General features: G+C 34.6%; 1 protein-coding gene across 1 annotated transcript in view; it reads right to left on the bottom strand.

Annotated features, from left to right (window-relative positions):
• The window catches only part of LOC107287650 (neurobeachin), a 90,208-nt gene that overhangs the window by 12,041 nt on the left and 53,676 nt on the right, over nucleotides 1-24,491 (bottom strand). Inside the window, exons 9-13 of the mRNA XM_015816174.1 lie at nucleotides 10,009-10,098; nucleotides 5,373-5,565; nucleotides 3,820-3,891; nucleotides 3,350-3,505; nucleotides 2,041-2,211 (exon numbers count right to left, since the gene is read on the bottom strand). Of these exons, the coding sequence (XP_015671660.1) occupies nucleotides 2,041-2,211; nucleotides 3,350-3,505; nucleotides 3,820-3,891; nucleotides 5,373-5,565; nucleotides 10,009-10,098 (682 nt within the window). The remainder of the gene's footprint in view (nucleotides 1-2,040; nucleotides 2,212-3,349; nucleotides 3,506-3,819; nucleotides 3,892-5,372; nucleotides 5,566-10,008; nucleotides 10,099-24,491) is intronic.

Here is a 24,491-nt window from a genome sequence, read left to right as displayed (position 1 = left end):
ATAAAAATAAGTCAAAATGCCTTCGTTAGTATTATTCATAAAAACAGTGTTACTCTCTCCCTGCAATTCTTTATAGAGACATTTAGTATGTTTAGCGTATAGACAGTTTACCACACTCATTTAATGGATACTGAACATTCTCTTTAAGTATATGTAAAATGTGTCAAGTGAGACAAAATGTACTTTAGTGCCTTTAAGGGCTATTTACTATAATTGGTCCACAAACTGAGGGTTGGGCCAGTTGACACAATGTATTCATACAGTGCTCAATGCAAACACGGCCAGGAAAAGCAACTCACACCTCTGGCAACTTGCTGCTATATAATGAGAAATGTCAAGTCCCAGGATCAATGAAATTTCAGGCCCAGGGGACATGACAGGAATAACATTGATTGTTTTAAAGAAACCAGTCAAAGGCTGAATGCAATATATTGCACAGATAGACTCTGGAGGATAAGCAGCCAAGTCCACTATACCTACATGACAAAAAATTCAATCATCTCTTAACACTAGCTGCTAGCTCATTTTTGTTTCCCCAGTCAGCTGGTTCTAATTAAGATGCACAGATTAATTTTTATCACTTCTGAATTAGTTTCTGGATTTGTATCCATTTCAGGAAAAACAACCCTCCCTCCCTCCCTCCCTTCCTTCCACCCAGTCTAATTAGAAAAAAAAAGAACTTAAGCAACCTAACTTACAAATGAAAAAAATAGCAAGTAGCCAGTTTTATAAGCTGAGTTACAGAACAAACTATGTAAACCTATGCACGAGCAAGACAGGATTATTCAAGTTAAAGAAAAGTTAAAGTTTAATTAAACAATTTTCTCCAACTATAAATCCAGAATGTGTTTTCTGTAAAGGCTGCAATCTGGATACTAACTGAAAAGACTAATGCAAGAATGCTAGTGAAAAACTGAACAGTACATTTCTTAGTCTAGAACTTAACTTCTAAGAGATTTTTAAGTAGTATAATAGCCAACAGAAAATCCTGATTGGACCATACATCTTGGAAGCCATGTGTAACTTCAGCTCCCTCCAGATGCAGTAACAAGCAGGAGAGTGCTGTATTTTTTTTTACAATGGATTATTTAGTCAGAATGTTTAATTTGTTAAATATCATTTTAAAAATAATCCCTTTTCTACCATACATTTGGAAGCATTAAAAATAGATTAGATAGAATTTTATGTAGATCACTGTACCAATATGGTATGAGGCAATGTTAGAAGGTTGTTAGGAGTATATTAAAGCACTTATATATGTATATTTAGGTATGAGAACTAGTAAGCGCCACATCACTAATACTTTTCAGCTTACTTAGTCAATTTATTAATAAGTAACACCAGAGAGTGATGAAGTGAATACAAGCATGTGTGTATGCAGATGAATGTAGCATATCAGATGTATGATTAGTGGTGTTGATGAAAAAAATAAAAGATGTGATCCTGCTCTATGGGTTTTTCTGAAACAACTGAAGTTCCTTTTGATAATTGGATGCACTGGAGCTGAAATTGATAATTAACTATATTTCAGCTTAAAAGATCATTAGAAAGTCAAACACCTAGCCCACATAATTACCATAACCTGACATTTTTCTCTTGAGTTCCTTATCTCCTTATGTTCTGTAATATAAAATATCTTATCTACATCTCCAGATGACAGCTTTTGTGAACCTAATCCTTTTCTGAAAATTATCATCCATATCTTCCTAGAAATTCATTTTAAAGATGTTAACTAATTGGATTTAACCTATCTTATACCCCTCATTTTCATTTTCCTTACAAAATAAACTCCAGTAAAGTGCAAGAATTGTAGATATTCTGACAATATTTCATTCTATAACTCTGATAAAAAAATATTTTTTCAGTAAATTATGAAGCCCATAAATGATGAAGTGTCTCCACAGGCTTTCCTGGAGAAAAAGTGGGATGGGGGGCCATGAGGGAGAAGATGGCGAAAATGGCTATACAATTCTGAACAGACAGAATTGAAAATATAAAAGAAACATTACATAAATAGATTAAAAAATGCTAATAACTTACTGCTATTTGGATTGTCACCAATGATATGATGTCGGCCACTCCAATACCACAACAGCAAAGTAGCATCGCGCGAGCCAGAGACAATGTAGCAGTCCCCACCAATATAAGACTCTGATCTGGCAAGACAAGTGACTACATCCCAATGGCCAAATACGATCTGTGTTAGTTTGCCTACAACAAAGAGAGGTTGCTTGACTGATTTTTTTTCCTGTGCTGCAGTGCATGATGAATACAAATTGCAGCTACCAAACAAATTTAAAAACAAAGCACAAATAAACGACATTTTCAGCAATGGACTACAAAACAGGTATTGTGACTGTCTTCAGACAGCAGGCAATAAGGTATTCAGTATGAACATGTTGTATGCAGGCTGTATTTAATCTCCATGCAGATCTGTTATTACTGCTTTGACATATGATATGGCATTTCAGCCAATAGATGCCAGGTAATTTGCACTAAACGCTCTGTAGCTTTAACATGTATAAATGTAAAAAAAGCTGTTCCCTCCAGAGTTCTCATTCTGTATCCTAAAGGCTGAAGAGGTTTCTGCATTCCCAGGTGTCAAGGTGATATAACATTGACTTGTTGTTCATCAGAGAAACATAGAAAACTGTCCACTCTTGAATGGTAATGGCTCTCCAGAGCCTCAAACAGATATCTTGCCTTTCACCTACAAGTGATCATTCTTCGCTGGAAATGCTAGGAACGGAATCCGTGACCTTCTCTATGCAAAGTATTTGTTGTATGATTGGAGTTACAATTTTTACCCTCCTGATCTCCTCCTGTCACAAAACCATCACATCCAAGGCAGCTGCTGGATTGCAAGCCTGAGAATTCTCATTGCAGCTGCTGCCACTGGAATTCTGAATAGCTTAAAATCCCTTGAAAATTTAAATAATTTTGGAGGGGATTTAAGTAGTAAAGGAATCTGCTATTAGTAAATAACAGATTCATCCCTATCCTAAAGGGGGTAAACATTAAACTCCAACCTCACCAGAACATCCTAAATGAGTATTCTCTCAAAAGATATTGCAAAATATCTGAGGCGCCTAAAATATGGTGACAACTTTATACTTAGACTGGATGATAGTGGAGGGCAAAAGTCTCCAAAATTTGAATCAGATTTCAAACATTGTTTTTAAATTAGCTTTTGGGATTTGTAACAGTTACTCATCCTTATTTCAATTCCTTCTCTGATGTGGAAAAAGCATTTTCTATATTACTTTATTCAATTTAAAAATATTTCTCTATTTTTGTCATTCTGTGAATGATGTAAGAAAATGAATAAAATTCCATGTGAAAATTCCACCTGTTTCTGTTGAATAAACTCGAAAGCTCTTGTCCCAGAAACCACAGATAAGAATGTAGCGATTATCTGCTGTGACCACGAAACAATGAGCATTGATTTGAATGCTTTGATCCACAAGGTCTGTGATCTGCCGTTTATTCACACCGGAGTTATTGGCTGTGCAGAATAAGAAAAAGCAAATTCTTTCAGAAACTTTATATCATGAAAATAAACTTTGCATGTGAGTGAACATGCTAATTCAGGCATCACAGTAGACTTACTATACCTTCAATCTCATCTGTCAAGTCTCAAATAAGGGCCAAGGTTTTTCTAATACACACTACTTTGCAAGCAATTTTTCCCTAACATAATGTATATTTCATAGTGTAAAATTAGTGACTGTAACTATTTTTCTCTATTTTGAATTCTTCTAATTTCTGAAAATATTATATACTAAATTCTTATTTATTTTTTAATCTAACATAACATACCAATCAATGGATCCATTTCAATAGGAAGGTGATGAGCTTGATCTAGAGAATATCCTGGTGCTCCCCTGAGGCCTAAGGAACAGAAAAGAAATGTCAATAATGGCTATACAAAATTAGGTTTGGGATTCCTAATATTTTCCTCTTTCTTGCTTTCCACATTAGAAAATGACAAGGAGGTTTTTTTGTAAGACTGGAAGCCTGGCCTTTTTCTGAAGGAAGAAACTATTGAATTGATTTTGGAATTAAACAGGACAAAGAGGATGGGGAAAACACTAAAACAATAATTACTAATTGTTCATTTTGTATATTTTTATTGAAAATCTCTTTCTCTCTCTGTGGCTGGGTGTTTGTGTATGTATGTATGCGTGAATGATTGAATGAATGTATAATTTTGCTGGAAAAGATTCTGATATTGTACATTAGTGGAATGTAGTTTTATATTCATCAAGACCTTAAAAAGAGCAAGTCTTCACAACCTAATGAAAAACAACTCCTGGGGTCTCTAACACAGGGAGTTAAAGTGGGCTGATGTTACTATCATCCTGGCTTTGCTCAAAGGATGATATTTGAACCTTTTGTAGTAAAAATTTTGTTTTCACATATCAGAATTACAGTTTAATATACGTTTACAACAGGATAGCAAAGGGATATGTGGTGGTCCCTTAGTAAGACCTATATGAGGGCATTTGTTTCAGATATAGAAGTTTGGATTCCTTGCCCATTTTGCTGCACATCTCTTTAACTATTTCTCTACAGTGTGCATATTCCTAAATCTGTATTGTCAGTCTATCCTTTTCTCAATTTCCTATTCATTTCCTTTGTTTATCATGGTTTGTTTCCTATAAGTTTTCATTTGTTTCTGAATGAAATTAGATGGAGACTGGCATGTTTATTACTACATTTTTAATGCATTAAATAGAATATGTGCATATCTAATGTGTAGATATCAGAAAGGAGTGTGTATAATGGAAGTGATTGCAGCTAAAATGTTCCACCACTCCACTAAATTCCAGTGCTTTCCTCTTGCCATGTTTTCACATAGGGATTGCACCAGTAGGAAAGCAAAATGGCTAAAGAAACTCTGACAAAGTGAGAGGTCAGCTGTTTGTATCAATACCTCTCTCTTTATATTAAAAAAATCAGTCTCTTCCCTCTGTTGCATACTTTAATGAATTAAAAAAAAACACCTAGTGAACATATATCTAGCTTGGCCCTAGCAATTCACTATTATCCATATGCAATCCAATGGAATAATTGCTACTTAAATTGGGAGAATATAAACAAGCATTCAAAAGAATATCAGACAGGTTATTTAGGGGTGTGTATATATTTGTGTATATGTGGTGTGTATCTGTGTGTGTTTTGAGGTGGCATTTAATTTCTCCAATGATACCTACAGAGGTGGATAAGAAACCTTTTTAAACATCTTCTTGGATTTATTTACAAACCTTCCTTTGAAAATAAACATTTACATTTATTTGGGTAATAAAGTTTAATACAAGCCCAACCCAAACTATACAAACTCATCACAAAATCCATCTTGAAACACATACCTACTGTATTGTGCCATCTATTCACTGCAAAAAGCCGGCTGCAAGTCACAGTTACCACTGCAGGAATTGTAAGGTGGGGGAGTGTATTGGCTGCCACATGTGTGACAGGAGAATTTGATGGAAATTTGAGCACCATTATAACATCTTGCTGCATCTGATCTTTAAACATAAGTGGACTCTGTGGAAGGAAACACTGTTGAGTAGAAAAGGAAAGAGAACAGAAGAAAACAGAAAGAATAACACAATTAGTGAGAAGGTCTGAGGGGAAAATAAGGTTAAGAGAGTCAGGAAGTACTTACACATCCAGGAGAAAAATGTTATTTATATAGCTACCACTACAAATACAAGATAGCAAAATTAGAGAACTGGTTACTGGTGAATTATAGTAAGACAAATATGGAAAAGTCATGGCAAATGTCCATTAGTTTATCATTACAGGGCATCTGATGATATAGTTAACATTAACAAATAGAAAATCTCACTAAAATGCTTATAGTTGTTTATACAGTAAAGATGTCAAACAGAAGCAGTAGTTTAGTCTTCATTAGGCTTATACAATACACAAACTGAAGAAACATAAACTGGAGGAATTGAGTTAGGAGCTCTATAAAAGCCAATAGCAAAACTAAATGTAATGGCATCAACAGTAAGAAGAAATACTAAGCTAAGCTGAAAATGGCAAAAACATGGAATACACTCTCCTTAATAAAATGTATTACTGTTATCTAATATTATCCTGGTGATTTTTAGTGATGTGGAACAGAATGAGGAAGTGTACTGTAACCTAAAAAGCAATCTAGTCATGCAGCGCTTGCCATATTACAATGCTTGAGTGAACATGTATGTCTTCAGTAGTTTTCTAGCAGAAGACAGCACAGGGCAGGTAACTTCCCTAAAGAAGGAGACACCATAACTGAAAAGATCTTACTATTGGCCACAATACTGTGAACCAAATCTATTAGTAGAACTACAAACTGGGAGATCCTAATAGATTTTAAAGTACATGTTGGAAGACACGGGGAGAAATAATAATAATAATAATAATAATAATAATAATAATAATAATAATAATAATAATAATAGTAATAAAGTTGGAAGGGACCTTGGAGGTCATCGAGTCCAACCCCCTGCTCAGGCAGGAACCCTACACCATTTCAGACAAATGGCTGTCCAGTCTCTTATTAAAAACTTCCAGTGTTGGAGCATTCACCGCTTCTGGAGGCAGGTTGTTCCATTGGTTAATTGTTCTAACTGTCCGGAAGTTTCTCCTTAGTTCTAAGTTGCTTCTCTCCTTGATTAGTTTCCACCCGTTGCTTCTCGTCCTGCCTTCAGGCGCCTTGGAGAATAGCTTGAGTCCCTCTTCTTTGTGGCAGCCCCTGAGATATTGGAACACTGCTATCATGTCCCCCCTTGCTTGTGTCACACAACACAGTAAAGGAAACAGGAATCACAAAGAACTCAATGAGAAATTTTAATGAAAATGTCAGAGATAAGGAACAGAACCTAGGAGTCTACAACCCTATTACTAGTGGATTCATTGAAGTGGACTCTCTGAAGATTTTGAATATTTTATTGCATTGAAAAATATGGATTGACTTGCCACTTCTGCATTTAAAAGTACTGTTACTACACTGGAGACCCCAAATACTTCAATCACACTGCCTGAGTCAATTGGAAACAAAGTATTCAATGTAATCAAAATGGATAATGAGATCATGCTCCCACATTTGCAGATGGTCATCACTAGCAATTTCACACAGATAATGAACACCAAGGCACTCTGTGTTACATTAAAGCATGTTCACCATAGGAAGAACAAAAAGATGTGTTAGTGTTTCTGTAAGGAGGCATAGAACCATCACAATATTCTGCCCCCAAATCGCAAGCTGCTAAATTGCTCTAGCACTTGGGTGTCAAACCCGATCGCGTCACGTGACGTATTGTTTTTGCCTTTGCGGAGTGGGTGTGGGTGTGGTCTGTGTGTGATGCATCCGGCCTGCAGGCTGCCAGTTTGACACTTCTGCTCTAGTATATCAAATAATCAGTGAAGTGGTAAGATGCTGAAAATTCCAGAAGAAGCACTTCTCTAGCTCTCTTTTGATAATGGTAATTACAGCAACCAAGCCTATTTCAATTATTTATCCATATGTTATGTCAGATTGTTTGTAACTGGATGGCTTTAAATTTCTCTTTATCATCTTGCCAAAAGGGAAAAACTAAACTGCTACATATGCCATATTTGTTATCATATGTGAGTGTAATTTGGATTTAATAAGTCTAAAAGGTTATTTACTTCCAATCCATTCCAATATCCTTAAAAATAATGTAGGATGTGATCTGCATGATTGTTCTTTTGGAAAAGCAGTAAATTAAAAAAGCAAGAATCCTGTCCCTCCCTATGTACTTCTTAGGTAAATGTGTATAGAAAAGATAAAAAAAACCAGATCTGCGAACAACTAGAAGTAAACAAAGTCATAACTAGTAGCCAGCAAGGGTTTGTTAAAAACAGATCATGCCAAACCAATCTTATCTCATGCATTGATAAAATGACTAAACTAGTAGACCAGCAAAACACAGAGGACGTAGTATACATAGATTTCAGTAAGGCATTTGACGAAGTAGACCACAACCTACTCCTTGGTAAGCTAGGAAAAGGTGGAATAGACAACATCACCACCAGATGGATCTGTAGCTGGCTGACAAACCATACTCAACAATTAGTCCTCAATGGCACTACATCCACATGGAGAGAAGTAAACAGTGGGGTACCACAAGGTTCCGTCTTAGGCCCAATACTCTTCAATATCTTCATAAATGACTTAGATGAGGGAATTGAAGGGGAACTCGTCAAATTTGCAGATGACACCAAACTGACAGGAGTAGCCAACATCCCAGAAGACAAACTCAGGATCCAAAAAGATCTTCACAAATTGAACAATGGACTCTATCCAACAAAATGAGTTTCAATGTGGAGAAAAACAAAGTCTTACATTTAGGTAGGAAAAACCAAAGATACAAATACAGATTGGGCAAGACCTGGCTTAAAAACAGTAACTGTGAGAGGGACCTTGGAGTCCTAGTGGACGATCACTTGACTATGAGCCAGTAGTGTGCATCAGCAACCAAAAAAGCTAATACAATCCTGGGTTGCATAAACAGAGGCATAGAATCAAGATCACACGAATTATTATTACTGCTTTATAAAACCCTAGTAAGACTACACCTGGAAAAAAATTCAGAGAAGAACAACTAAAATGATCAAAGGCTTGGAGACTAAAACATACGAAGAACGGCTACGGGATTTCGGTTTGGCTAGTCTAAAGTAAAGAAGAAATATGGGAGACATGATAGCAGTGTTCCAGTATCTGAGGGGCTGCCACAAGGCAGAGTGGGCCAGGATGTTCACCAAAGCACCAGAAGGAAGGACGAGAAACAATGGTTGGAAACCGATCAAAGAGAGAAGCAACCTGGAATTAAAGAGAAACTTCCTGACAGTGAGGACAATCAACCAGTGGAACAGCTTACCCCCAGAAATTGTGGGCGCTCCATCACTGGAGATTTTTAAGAAGAGACTAGACATTCATCTGTCTGAGATGGTATAAGTTCTCCTGCTTGAGCAGGAGGCTGGACTAGAAGACCTCCAAGGTCCCTTCCAGTTATTCTATTCTATTCTATTCTATTCTATTCTATTCTATTCTATTCTATTCTATTCATTACAGATTAAAATAATTTCCAGAATATTCTAGAAGTGTTACGAGAATATATTTTACTTACTATGATCTTGTTATCCCTTAAAGTTTTAATCATTTTCTTTCCCATATTTTAAAGAATACAGGTAGTCTTCAACTTATGACTGTAATTGAGCCCACAATTACGTCATAAGTCATTTTGATCATTAAGTGGGTCACCATGTGAATTTGCCCGATTTTAGAAAAAGTGTTGCCTAAACAATTTTGCCCTTAATATTTAATGACAGCTGAAGTAGAACCAATTAAAAAATGTTCTCAACTTTCACTAAAATCTTTATGGACAATCCTCAAAAGTTAGAGGTTTAAAATAGGAACAAAAAAAAAAGAATGAAATACAGTATAATTCTTTCCAATTTGGTTGAACCATACATATATTTATATTCCTCTGAAATAAATACAGAAAAATAAACTAAAAATTATGTTATAATTTCTAATTAGAATTCAGACAAGTATTCAGTATCTCCTCTCTGGAAAGACAGCAGGAGATTAACTATAATTCCTCATTTTGGATACCTAGCCAGCATTCATGAATCACATAAATAATTTCTTTAGCAATGGTCTCTGCAATAATCTACCATGGAATGTTTCTACCATAACAATATAGGCTTTTTAAAATTTCACAACATATTATTCATCATAAGCATATTTACTATAGCAAAAGCAGATTTAAAGAATCAAATATTTGATAAATCACTTAGTAATTGTCCTAGTTCTCTCTCTCTTTCAGCATACTATTTCATGCACACAGAAACACACATACAGAAAATCTGAATTTGTAGGGAAGTCAGAACACATAAAGAGAAAGTGTTACTTAAATGGGCATTTATGACCAATAAAGGATTCTTGGATTCAGAGGAAATAAATCCCTACAAGCAGTTTTATCTCACCAGGTGCATAGCAGAGCTCCGAGGAGGATGTGGCTCAATAAGCAACTGAGATGGCGTCTGTCCAAAGTTCTGTATCTGTGCCTCCATGGCCTGCAGGGAAAGCAGAGTGCTTGTCATAATCAATGTGCATCAAAAATATAGGTCAACACACTCCTTGACAATACAAGCATATCCCAAGTCAGCCATGAAAAAAAGTCCAGAAAATTCACTGGGTGCTCTTCTCCCAGGCTGCAGACTCATCCAAGTGTTAGTATTTTGTAGACAGGTGTTGGTTCTTTCAAGCATGCTTCAGTTACTCCACTAATCGTTGCTATTTCAAGTAGCTGGAAATGCATGTGAAAATGTTAACCTGTGAGGACATGCAGCTTAAGATCTTGTGAGAATTCTCTGCACTAAACACAACATATACCTTAACGAAGTCCTTTGTAAGGAGGAAAGTATGAGGATCTCTAATAAAATAAGCATCTGGGATCTTGAATTAGAAAAAGAGAAATATAATTCACAGAGAATACAAATCTAAAAAATAATAATTTCCATCAGATTAACTAGGCACAAAAGAGACAATTATGCTGCTAATTGTTTATCTACTTGTAGATAAAGGAATTAGCCCAAATACAACTTTTATTATGTTTTAATGCCATTTTCTTGGTAGATAGGCATTTCCTTACTCAGTCTTTTTCAGATTAGCATGTGCTATTTCATTGCTCATTTAATCATATTTTATTGAGGTTGTACATACTGTATTATCAATAATTTGAATTTTTCCAGTATTATCTCTCACAATAATTTCCTTTACTTTTGTCTGCAGATCAAAACTCGTACTACCAGTAACATTTAAAAAAAAAGAAAAACAACCAACCAGCAGACAAACCTGGCACATTTTAAAGTTACAAGTTGACTTGGTGCTGGCGCTGAAGACATGCTGTCGGAAAAAGACCTAATGTGTGAAGCAATTAATGAAGTGCTAGCAATGCAAGTTTCCAGTTTTAAAAGAACAGAAATTATTGCTCACCTCATGCCCACCATGTAGTGTCCCATCCAGCAGTATAGAATGGGTATCATCACCCCTTAAAGCAGTGTTCTCAATCTTAGCAATTTTAAAACGTGTGGACTTCAACTCCCAGAATTCCCCAGCCAATATTGGTTGAGAAACACTGCCTTAAAGAGTTATGATGTGGAAAATAGTTTCAGTTTTGACTGCTTATAATGAAAATAACATGGTTTTATAACTATCTGTAGAGGAAATTCCCTCATGACCTCTAAGGCAGCAGATTTGTGAACAGCTGTGCTAGCAACAGCAGTGTTGAATTGTGTTTACTACCTCTATCCTGCTCTGCTTACAAAATCTACACAAAGCCTGTTTACACTCAACTTTTTCTTAAAAAATAGTAAAACATAGAGCACACTGAAATGAAGAGGATATTACTATGGCATAAATGACTAATGGTCACCGTAGTTGTTCCTAAAGAACAATGCCACTAGGGAATTAGTCTAACCAGGAAAAATACACCCCTATTTCCAATAGTTTGAAATCCATCTGTTTACCCAATAAGTTCCAAACTAAGAGTATTCCATGCAATTAGAAGGTGTGGAGGGAAAAAATAAACACAAAAGCAAGGGTAATGGCTGCAGAAAGGACAGAATGTTTGTACATTATTGTAACACATGTTCTTTTATTTGTTTGTTTATTTTTTATTTACCATTTGATCCCATACTCTGCCAGAATCCTACCTACATCTTAGTTATGCATGTAAAAACATTAAATAGGTATGACTTAATAAACAGCACATGCATAATGGATTATGTACTAGGTTATTTTCCACATGATTCAAGTATTTATCTCTTTTTTTCCCTGTCATTTGGAAGACCTAGTGAATACTTGGTGCAAAATATCAGTGCTGAACTCCAGGCAAAGCTTTCAAGAAAATCTCCACATCCAAATCACATTCCGCCTTGAAACTAGATGATAATTGAATCTAATACTGAAATCCCATGTCCACTTACCATTCTGCAAGCTCATTAAATTCAACGATTTCTGAACAGACATCCATCAAATTGTACAGGCAGCATTATTTAGAACAGATACCAGCAAATGCTCTGATAAATAAATATTCCTGATAGTCCAAAAATAAACTATGCTCAAGCAAGTACTGCAGTCTTAACTATTTCAGCAAACAATTTGCCTTACTGAAGGAAAAAAAAAATCAGTCTCTTTCATCTCTTATATTTGTTAGCTGTCTCTGGCTAAGTCTTCCTGATAGCCCCCTTCATCTTATGCTTTTTATTTTTTCCTCCCTATATTATTTGAGGGTCATTCTGAAATGGGTAGGCGAGTATGTCTGAGTCTCTGGAGTGTTCTGGAGAAAAAAACAGTACTCTTTTTGTTCTAATACAGAATAATACATACAACATACATACAAATCCTGTGCAGTGCATAACAAGCCCCGTCCACCCTGAAGCAATGGTCGACTGCTCCAGCTGCAACCAATTCTACATATTCTTCCAACAAATATGTGCAACATTTGTGTGGGGAAGCACATAAATATATTTGTATAGGTGTATGTGTGTTTGTAGTATATACTATCAGAAGCCAGATTTCAAGTAAAGGACAGTGCCAGGATAAAAACCCAAGGTATTTCATTACAAAATTAAGTGACTCCAGCTGCATATACCCATTTGAACATACAAACTGTCACACTGAAATCTATAAATACAAGCACATGTTCCTTTCCCTTCTTCCAACAGGCACAGCAAAAAAAAAAAAAAACAAACCCAACAACCAACCAAACAATAACAAAAACAAAACCCTAGGAGGGAAATGTGGTACGAGGAAGAAATAACTGCATTGGGAAGAGAAGAAAACAGGGGATATAGGTAAAGGAAAGTGGTGAACGGAAAAGGTAAGTGAATATGAGGGGGGAAAAGAGAGAAGCAAGACAAAAACTATTGCTCAGATTAAATTTCAAACACACCCAAGCATTGCAGCAGTAAACTCATGATTTTAATAATAAAACTAATGCCTATCCCAGGTATTTGGGAAGGCCAGAAATGCCAAATCCACTCTAAATCTCTGTCTATGTGTGTGCAACTAGCCATAATAATAACATCCCCCAACCCAAAATCTGCGGATGGGGTAGGAAAGAAAATAGGTATTAAAGGTTTTTTTAATCTTAAAAAGTATAGCCAAGATATGGAAAAATCTCTCAAAATTAGAATGTGAAGTCTGACATTGTTATGCAAATTTAGTGTCTATCTTGAAATTCAAATACATGCCAATGAAATACAGTCATTAATTTTTCACTTGCATATGTTTTAAAGTAAAGGGAACCATATCAGAAATCGATAAATGTCTCTTGGGATGGCCAGTTTTTACTAAATGTATGGTGCTCACACAATAAAATATTAATTAAAATTATTATCTTAAATCACCAATCAATAACCTTGTGCTCACCAGTTAAAACTATGCTTAATATATCAAGACAATTGGAAAGGATTTTTAAAATTATTTAGTCCACTCCCCTTGCTTATGTATAGGATTCATTATAATATCAACATATTTGATAGATGACCATTCCACTCCACTTAGAAAAACTAGGCCACAAAGGAATGCCCAAAACTGATAGTTTCCAGAAGGGTGCTCATGAAATTTATTGTGGATGGCGTTTTTTTATGCCATTTGGTGTCCAAGTAGCTTCCCAGCAACAAAATAAAATACTCTTAATAACAATACACTACAGTAATCATGAAACAAATGGACAAAACTATCATAATCTTGTAATAATCACAATTAAACAGCACTATGCTTCAGCAAAATCTCACCACACACACACACACACACAGGAACTTTCTGTCACAACAGGAATAAGTCTCTTGTGGCAGTTTTAAATTATAATAAATTTATATTGTCACAAGCTTTCATGGTATAGAGCTCACTTCCTCGGGTGCATGAACTATTACCCCAAATGGCAGGTCAGCTTTTTCTTTTTTGAGGCAGTTAGATTTCCTTCATAGCACAGAGAAAAACAACTACTTGCTGCTGTTTCCAATTTTATAAGCATGAATAGAGCTTTTTTATGTTAATTAGGTGTTTGAAGATACTACTGTGGCACGTTGAGTGTTTCATCTAATATGCTAGAGGAAGAATATTGCCCAAGCACATAATTTAAAGGGCCTAGGTGAAGTCCTTGGGTTTTCTTTGTAATACTGAAAATCAGGATTGCTACTGCCAATCACTACAGGAAATAATTCCAAATTAAACAATCCAAGAGTCTAACTTGGCATAAGGCCATTTCCTATTTTTGGAGCCAGATAAAATTATTTTGAAGTTTTGCTGTTGCCATTTCCTTTGCAATTCTGTACTTTTGAGCATGACCAGATTCCCCTCTTCCTTCTATTGCATACACGTCCAACTGATGGAAAATCGACAATAGTTCCATCTATATAAATCCAGAATATGGAGCTTGACAATAGATGACATTTACATTTAGAGCAGCAATGATGAAATGGCCCTAATACTTTTCTGCCATATAAAAGGTTTAAAGCAGGGTTTTCCAAACTGGGACATATCCTTCTTTTGAGAAGATGCAGACAGAGTCCAGGGCAGGTGTGAAGAACATTTTAGTTACCTTATTATAATAAACCTACCTTTCCCAAAGATTCAATATATAGTTTTCATTGTTAATTATTCAATATATAGTTTTCATTGTTCATTGTTCATGTTAGGAAAAGTGTGTACATTAAGATTACATAAAAGGGAGCTGTGATGGCAAAAAGATTAGGAACTCCTGGTTTAAAGGAATGCCTAAACATTAGGCATTAATCCATCAAATTTAAATATCATATGCAGGATAATGCCTTTAAATCTAAGGTAATGCCATATGAAAAAGAATTGTCAGTGAAAACAAATTAACTCCTTTTTATTGAATTTTTATTTTATTTTTCTTTCACTCAACAAAGGAGGCAGAACAATTCTTACTGCTTTTTTATAGAAACTCAACTTGACTGTATTCTGTTTAGAGCAGACGTGATTGACAGCACACTGGGTAAATAGCATATGCAGCCTGAAAATGTTATTGTTTCATACTAATGATATGAGATATTGCTTTTTATTTGTGTTTATGGCTGTTAAATAGCATTAAAATCTTCAGAAAGTGAGAATAGAGCTGAAGATTATTGATTTCCATTTGACATTAATGCATAAAGCATAAAGAGATTTTCTTTAAAGAAAATAAGTTCTTGGTTGTTAGAATAAGCAGACAAGAATCCTTGTCTATTTTATAAGACTACTAAACAAAGAAAAATATTTTTCTTTAATTTCTTAGTAACTCTTTTTCTGCTGAGAACACTGCGGAACATTAATGGAATTCATTATGCCGGTGGTGTGATGAGTTAGCATCAAAAGTGTAGAGTCACCCATTCTTTCTCTCTTTCTGGAAGCACTTTCTCTTTCTCTTTTCTTTATTTCTCTCTCTCTCTTCTTTAGATTTGCAGGTTGCTGGAACAAAAGGTCAAATTGTTCTTGCCAGTAGTGTGACCAGTCAGTTTCTTAGCTCAGGCCAAGGGTAGCACTTGCTTTTCTTTCTACTATTCTACAATATATTTATTTGTGCCTTCGAGGAAGTTTCAAGTTTTCTTGGCAGCATTTTTCAGAGGTGGTTTGCCATTGTCTGCTTCCTAGGGCTGAGAGTAACTGGTCCAAGTCACCCAGCTGGTTTTGTGCAATATTACTGGCTACATATATTTATACCACGAAGTCACTGTTTAAATAGGGGTATTCATATTCAATTATTTATACAAATATTTTATTCATTATTTATTCACTGATGATGTTACCTAGTTAGGGTAATGAAACGTTTGCAAGAAAACATCTATTGTAGGATTCTTTCCTGAATGTTTTGATTACAAGATTATGTACATTATATCCTTTACCAAATCCGTAAGAAGTAATTCATCAGCAATTGTACTGTGATGTCACCAAATTTGGTTGAAAGGCATCAGATTAGATAGATTAACCTAGCAGAGTAAAAAAAGATCAAAAGTCCTTTTGGGTCTCTCTACAAAGCTAGAATGAGACAGTGAGGATGAATATTGCTATAGTTAATATAAATATACCAACTAACTCTATTGAAACAGCATTATGCATATCGGCTGTGTGTGAAATGAATATGTCTTTGATTACATTTGGTACACTGGCTAAAAATAAATGAGGTACAATGACTGTTTCTTTCCACTTAGTTTTATGTGTCATCAGACATGCTAGAAAACTTAAAATAAAGTGTACTTATCAGAATGTATGCCTTAGGGCAAGTCACAGAGTTTTCCCAATATGTTGGTCTGGAGTTACTAATGGAACTGTTTCTCGTGAAAGGGTCTCACGTATTCCCCTTTGCCCACCCACCATGTGCTCAGTTAATTTCAGTTTTTATTTGTATAAGAAACAACATTGGATTTCATTATATATTTAAGGTGCCTAGAAACCATTGGCTGAGAGAAATCTTATTCTCTTCAAAATTAAATGCTAAAATTACAAAATGTAGTTTTAAGTAAGTTGAAAGTAGAAAGCTTTACGGTGAATTTGAAACTATCCCTTCTCTCCTGATAAAAAATGCTTTTTGGTGCTCATGAAACTTGACAGCAATTGCTTACAGCTGCCTGGTTTAACTTTTATTTAAAGAACTCAATTGGGAGCTTTTAAAATTAGAATTCTATCATACACTAAAGAATACTATGTTTATTTCTGAGGATATAACTTTACTACCATATATTCATTCAAAGTTTGGGTAATTTTTGCTTGTTAGTTTTAGTTTTACTTACATTTGTTATATTCAAAGCTATTGGAAGCTTACCCATAGGTTTAGATCAAGGCAAGAGATTATAATGTAGTTTATAGTTTGCTGTCTTTTTAAAATAAAGAAAAAAATGAAATATTTTACAGTCTATAACAAGTTGCCATCAATGCTTATCTTCAGTAGCTATTCATATTTAAGATTGCATTATAATGCAACATTAAGGAAGGTACAGTATGTAAACATCTTTCAAAGTTGAATTTAGATCTAATCATACTCAGAGAAGACTTACAGAATTCTACCTAGTTTGTTGTGGCTACTAATTCCAACTATTCTACATCCTTTATTTCTGATTTGATTTCCCAAGAAAGTTTCATGATGGCTTCTCATCTAGTCTTTAAGAAAATCAGTTCTAGAATATTGGTATCATCACTTCTCACTTTTTATAAATATAAACTTGGCAAGGTGCTTCTCATATCACAATTGCCTCAGAAAAGAGGCCACATCACAAAGGAAAGAATTATCAGATTTTCAAATAAGCCTTCTATAAATGGACTATGTATAAATGAAATTCTTAGAAACTGGGGTTATACTTCCAGGACTTTTTTTCCTCTAATGTCACTACCTAGTTGTAAAGAAAGCCAAGGACAGAAAATCCATATCCATTCCTTTAAAATTATCATACCTGAAGGCTAAACAAGACAAGAACTGTCAAAGGCATGAACAAGCTGTTGCCTTTTTAAAACAACAGCATCTATGAAAGGCAACTACAGAATATTTATCACTTTTGGGGGGCAGTTATGTGCCCTGTTTTAGAAATAATAGTCCTATTGTTGAAGGCAGTCTTGTCCAAGTTTACTTGAAAGTCCCTAGATGAACATAAAGTAACTTTTTAATATCTGGCACCTGGATGACAGATAGGACATTATCAGCTGGCCAAAGAGTTTCCAGTACAAAGCAATATGTTAACAGTTATATTTATATAACATTAATTAGGAAATTAAAATATCAATTAACATTTTAAAGTTACTTTAAAAAGGCTAGCCATTTGACGTGAAGAATTTGCCTTTATCCTCTTATAACCTTGCTCCAGTGAAACATGAAAACTCATGCCATCTTCTTTTGCATGAATAACAAAGAGTAGAAACATACATTTCCATTAACAGTTGAAATCACACACAAATTGGTAACATGTGCTCTAATTTTCTTTTCCTGTATAAATTACATGTAGAAACAATAATATAGCAGATAAACAAAATTTGGTATTGTATTATTTTATTTATTGCAGCTATGGATTCTTTCTGTGGGACAGGACACAGCCGAAATGATGGGTGGAAACTGGAATTAATCAGACAAATCCTGCAATGATATTCGATCATGGAGAAATGTATTTTAATGGAGGAGGTCTTTTTGTTGTTCTGGCTTATTATAGAAATAAAACAACCATGTAAAGCATTTTTTTAATGAGTCAAATAAAAACACAGAGAAGTTTAGTAAATCAAATAATATAATATCTATATTTCCTTACTTTATATGCACAACACTATATTAAATATTTAAAGATAACTTTATGTTCCATCAGTCTATAAAACACATTAGAAAAACATTTTGCTATATAGTAGAAAGTTACTAAATCAAAATGAAATTTCTGTCATTGTTCTACTAAATTCAGTGTTAAATTTGCTATCTTCTCATATATAGAAATGAAATATCCTTTGGGACAATGTAAACTCCAGCTTTTATTATCTTACAGCTTTAGCCAATGTTTCTTATTAATTTGAGACTCAGCAGACAAAGGAGAATGGTTTTAATAAAGGTATTTGATCTGAACATATCCATTCACACATTAAAGACCCTCTTCCTTCTTGGAAGAAAAACAGATCCAATCGAGGCTTACACTAGAATAAAGTGGATGGGTCACTAAGGCTGTTGCTCTTGTCATGTGCTGCCAAAAAATGGCTAACAATTAGATTATTAATTCACAAACTGGTGAATTAAAACTGGTGAAGCTGATGAAGATAAGTAAGCGTCCTACAAATCTGAGTAAAAAGACAGTGCTTTGATCTTGGAAAATATACCAACACACATAAACTCAGAAGATTTTCCCCCCAATTCGTTGGAAACTGGTGATACTATAAGTAACCAGCTTCTGAATTCTGAATATATAACTGAAAAACATACTTCCTGGAACTGTGGACTCTGTCCTTTCATATATACTCAGCACATCTAAACCACTCAGACTAATTCAATTTTTCTTTTATGAAAGCTAGTGTGGTATAATTGTTATAGTGTTGGACTAGAAATAAGGGTACTCAGGTTCCAGTCTGGAGATAAGCATTATTATACTGCCATGAGCTCCTAAATAAAAGGCACAATGTAAATTGAATACATAAATGCAAAAGTACTCTATTAATTCTGGGGCCATCTATGTGGTGGCTCTGAGAACGTGATTCAGCTACCCTGTCCAGATTGTGGAAGTGGTAGAGGCCCAGGTCCTCTCAACTGTAGCTTTTTTGTTCTAGAATAGCTTGTCTCTGTCCCTGCTCTACCCTAAGCAGAGCAGGTCAAACAAAATAGTTCTTTCTCTGTTGTGTCATTTCAGTACAGCCTTAAGACAGCGTAAACATGTAAATAAGGGTCAGGGCTTCAGTTGCATTCCTTTGACTATTATATTTTCTATTTTGATCTTCCTACAGATACTACTAGTTTCAATATACAAACATGGTTTATAAAATTCTAAAAAGCTGATGGGCAACAAAGACTACAGATCCAGGGAAGATCTTTTTGCCATGTTATGCATGTTCCTTCATTTGAGTCATCAGATCTGATGACCTCAAAATGCATTTTATTTATGAGTTATTTATTAAATAAATATATATGGCTACCCAACTGACACACGGTGATTCTGGGAGGTGTAAAACAATAAAAATCCACAAATATTATAAATGCTCTATCTAGAGTAACCATTCTTGGAGGAAAGGTACTTATCTCTTTATAAAGGCACACACATAACAATACATATTTAAATGATTAATTCTACAGATCTTTTAACTTAGGAAATTTGGATGCAGAAGATAAATATTGGTAAGAAGAATCACTTCTAAAAACTTAAATGCAAACAAATATTTTATAATATTCTAACAATATAGTGTATTTGCCTTTTCTACCTTTATTTTTCAGGAAATGCCCAGAGCTACAAAATGGTAGCATTCTATCTATTTTGTTAGAGATATCTTGTTGGTTCTTGACAGCCTTATCATGTCAACTTTCTGCAGTAGCATAGTTTTCAACAAGGAGAAGAATAAGTATAAAACTATGCTTCCTGTGGGTATATTTTACTATGGTAGATCCTGGGGGATGATTTGTTATTTCTGTCAGATCAAAGAAAGAGATAGGAGAAGAAAATAAAATACAATAACCAAAAATAAAACAACTGAAAAAAAACAAAAAACCCACTCAGGTCAAAACATTATGCTAGGAAAAACCATCAAAATATAGTGAATATCAAACATCTTCAAAATAAACAAATACCACACAGAAAATGTACTTTCAAGATGGCTATGAAAATCAACTGTCAAATGTTGTTCATTTATTGAGAAATTCTCTCCCACCCCCTTCCATTGCTAGCGTGGCTGGATTTTTTTTATTAGGCAACAAATAAAATATGACATTTCCAAACTTTTGTAAAATCCCTCCAAAGAGTTCTAAGTGGATAAATAATACTTTTCTCCCATTTTAAACTCACAATACTACCCTGTGAATTAGATGAGTCGGTAGATAATATACAGATCAAAGTCAGTGTGTATAACTGAGTATGGATTGAAATCAATCTTACAATCATAACGAAACATTCTATTAACCCATGGGAGGTATGCAAGAGCCTAGCTACTTTGGCAAGATGTAGTGATAGCCAAAAACCTGGGTGGTTTTAAAGGAGTTTACAAGGTTATATAGATTATAAAATTATGACTGGTATTATTAATGATAGTTGCATATTGCCTCAATTATTGCTCACTTCTATCTACTGAGGAACAAAACCAGGACATGATCATTAAACGTTTGGGATATATCAGAATCAGAATGGTTGGTACATTGGACTAACTAGGTTTCTAGTCTGCAGCAACAAAATTTCTCCTTTCATCCATTTTCTACTGCAGAGTGCCACAAAATTCTTAGGCTGTACTAGCTATACACAGATCCATATTTAGGTGGAAAACACTAAATCTATTGAATCAGCAGGATACCACAATTTGAAATTGTACCCCATATATGATATAGAACTGAATACAAGGAAAACTGTCTAGAAAGAATATACAAAGATCAATTGTCGAATATAATTCTTCACTAACTTTTAAAAGCAATACTAAGCATAAACCAACTGCATCTATAAACAAGGATTTGGCAAATATTTGAAACAAGAAGTAAATAAAATAAACATTGTATTTGAAATACTAGCTCTTGCAAACATATACAGGAAAAGCCTCCTCTCAATGCTGTATCTGACAAAGATAATTACCTTGGGGGCATCAAGGCAATGATTGTTATTTAGCCATTTTAATTTCAGGTTGTAATGGAAGAGCAAAACATTAGTGATGTATTGACATCACTATATTAAATTAGTTTTGTAAAAACACACGTGTCTCTTTGTTCAGAAGAAAAACTAATAACAAAACAATTTAAGTATCGTAAAAATAGGTGTCATTTTTGTAAATGCATCTTAAAAAGCTTGAAAAGCCACTGCTCACTTTTCTTGTGGTTCAATTGATAAGAATGGAGTTTCAAATCAAAAATCTCCTCTAGAAGAAGCAAATCAAAGTTCATTTCAGTGAGTTTGTATTTTACATTATGGAAAACTTTAAACAAAATTGGAAAGGTGGGTGCCATGTAGCAAAGCAAAACATTAGTCTCCAGAATTTATTTTCAAGAATATTCTTGGATTCTATGTAGAATCTGCAGCTAAATGCTTTGCTTGTAAATACATTCACATGTCCAGAAAAACAAACAAATAAAAACAAAACTGAGGTCTAAGTGGCGAAAAGCCTTATTAATTTGCTTTTCATTGTCATTAGAGTTGGCACATTCCCTAGGGTAACCATTTTTTTTTAGCATCAAAGACATATTTGAAAATGCCAAATGCAGCCAATGTCTTAAAAGGGATTGGGATACTTGCTCTCAATAGTTATTTCCAATACAAGAGAATATACCTATCTCAGGGTTGAACTGTAGCGCCCTTGATGTTCTCTGACCTTGGTTGTTTTGGGGTTGTTGGTGGTTTTTTTTGCAATGTTTCATTACCAAACTAAATATGCTCAGCCATACTAGTGGATCTAGGGTTTTTTCCTATGTATATATGCTTCCTGCCTCACTGTCTACTTTCAGTTTGATAGATATAACAACAAATCAGAGGAAAACCTATGGATTCGCCCTGCTCAGGACTCAGCAGATCATAATGCAGTATCTAGAAACTACCTTACTTCTACACATAGAACCGAAAGTATGGATCTGCTTTGTAGGTAACACCTTTGCAATCATAAAAATGGAATTAGAGAAGACACATGAAACAACCAATAACATCTTGAAAGAAATAAGGGAAGAAGAATTAGCTTTCCTGGATATCTCATGAGCAGAGGAAATGACAGCAAACTAGAAAGACAAGTCTATCAAAAACCAACCCATGCTAATCAAGTATTCCGTTACAAATAACAATTGTATCTCCCATAAGAGGAGTTGTGTAAGAACATTATTCAGACAAGCACAAACACATTGCAGCAACCTGGAACATCAGAAAAAAAGGAAGCAGACTGCCTATACAACATCTTCCAGCAAAATGGATACCCATACAACTTAATCAAAAAATACCTGATTATTCAAGCCACTATAGTACAGTTAACACAAGGTATGAAAAGGATAACATGACAATATATCAAAAACATTTCAAAAACAAACAACTGACTATTATAACAAATGGCATCACTGTAGCACACAATTAAACTAAAGCCCTCCAAAACATCTTAGCAAGCCAAAAGACCAGTAGCCCAAGAAGGAAAAGATAAGAGTTAACTGTAATATACAATGGATTATAACAGCAAATATTTAGAACAGACATGCAGAAGACCAGCAGAGTACATCCATGAACACCAACTAGTAATCAGTAGACATGATATAAATTCCTTAATATTACAACACATGGCTTTATACTCAACCACAATTTCATCTGAAAAACTGAGTATCCTAGACCAAGATAAATCCCAAAATTTTAGGAAAATTTCTGAATGCTTGCCATTCAGACAAATCAGCCATTAATAGACACATAGAAATAAACCATACTTACACACTACTCAAAAGAGACAAAAAAGCAAAGAAGAAAACATTCCTTCCAGCATAAAATACCCCAATAAACAGCGATTAACACTAGACAGACAATCAAACAAAAAACAATCAATCAATCAATCAATCAATCAGTCAGTCAGTCAATCAAGAAAGAAAGAAGGAAGGAAGGAAGGAAGGAAGGAAGGAAGGAAGGAAGGAAGGAAGGAAGGAAGGAAGGAAGGAAGGAAACTATAGCTCCAACAACACTGGCAGGGCAAGCTGCTGTAAATAAATAGGGAGCAAACCCCACGCTCACTTGCACTGATGATATTATCTAGTAGGGTAATAAAGTATCTACAAGCAAACAATCAAGCATAAAGATCATGAAGGACTCCATAGAGCTGTTGTCACATGTCCAAATGGAAACTTGCACACAGCTCATGAATGGTAATGAAAGTACTACAAAGGATATTTATTTATGCAAATGACTATGTGCCTAAAATAAAAGAAAATAATCAAGAAATTGTATATAAAAACGTTGAAGTACTACATTGTAATCTACATTCAATGTGTCTGCTAATTCTATAAATTAACATTCTTACAACCACTATTCTGATGATAGCTGAAAAGGCTAAAAGCATTGGTTGGATTTACAATGTACATCAATAGTTAAGACAATCCCAAACAACATTCAGTGTCCACTGCAACTGCTGTTTACATATTAAACAGGGATACAGACTTTGTAGCAGAGATGTTCTGTCATGTTTCTCCACAGGAGAGGGCTGTCATGGAAAAGTTCATTATCAATTACTGTTGTACAAGTCCAAGATGAGTTAAGCTGTCATAATTTTCTCAGCTAGAGATCCTATGCTGTCAAAGAACGTCAATTTTTAATCTGACATATGGAAGAAAATTATATCTTATTCTGACCTCTAATTTCGTGACATTTTAATGCAATAGTTGCTGTGGTTAGTGCTGTAACTATGATTTCACCTGTCAAGGAAAAAAACGAATCAATATCCTTGAGCTATTTATTACATTTTATCTTTCACTTTACTAAATTTCTTGGTTTTGAAAAAAGGGAAACTAGCATTACATCAGCATTCTTATAAATATTATCTGATGAAACTAGAGTTTGCTATGTTTCCAATTTGTGTGTATCTAACAAATAGTTCCTTCTCATCCCCCAACAAAACATCATTTCATTAGACTATAAATAATATTTGGACGTACAGTAGATATAATAATTAAAGAAAAGTGATTTGGCTTGCTCTGGATCTTCCTTGGTATACACTACTTCTAATGAAAAAAAACCCTAAAGAATATTTTTACCCTGCCCATGATCTCTGATTATACTGTAAGTCATCCTTACAGTTTAACCAGATCTGT

The sequence above is a fragment of the Protobothrops mucrosquamatus genome, unplaced genomic scaffold (genome assembly GCF_001527695.2).
Source record: "Protobothrops mucrosquamatus isolate PMUCROS unplaced genomic scaffold, P.Mucros_1.0 scaffold411, whole genome shotgun sequence".
Classification (NCBI taxonomy): Eukaryota; Metazoa; Chordata; class Lepidosauria; order Squamata; family Viperidae; genus Protobothrops; species Protobothrops mucrosquamatus.
Note: the sequence above shows the minus strand (reverse complement) of the source record. Positions and strands in the feature narration are given on the sequence as shown.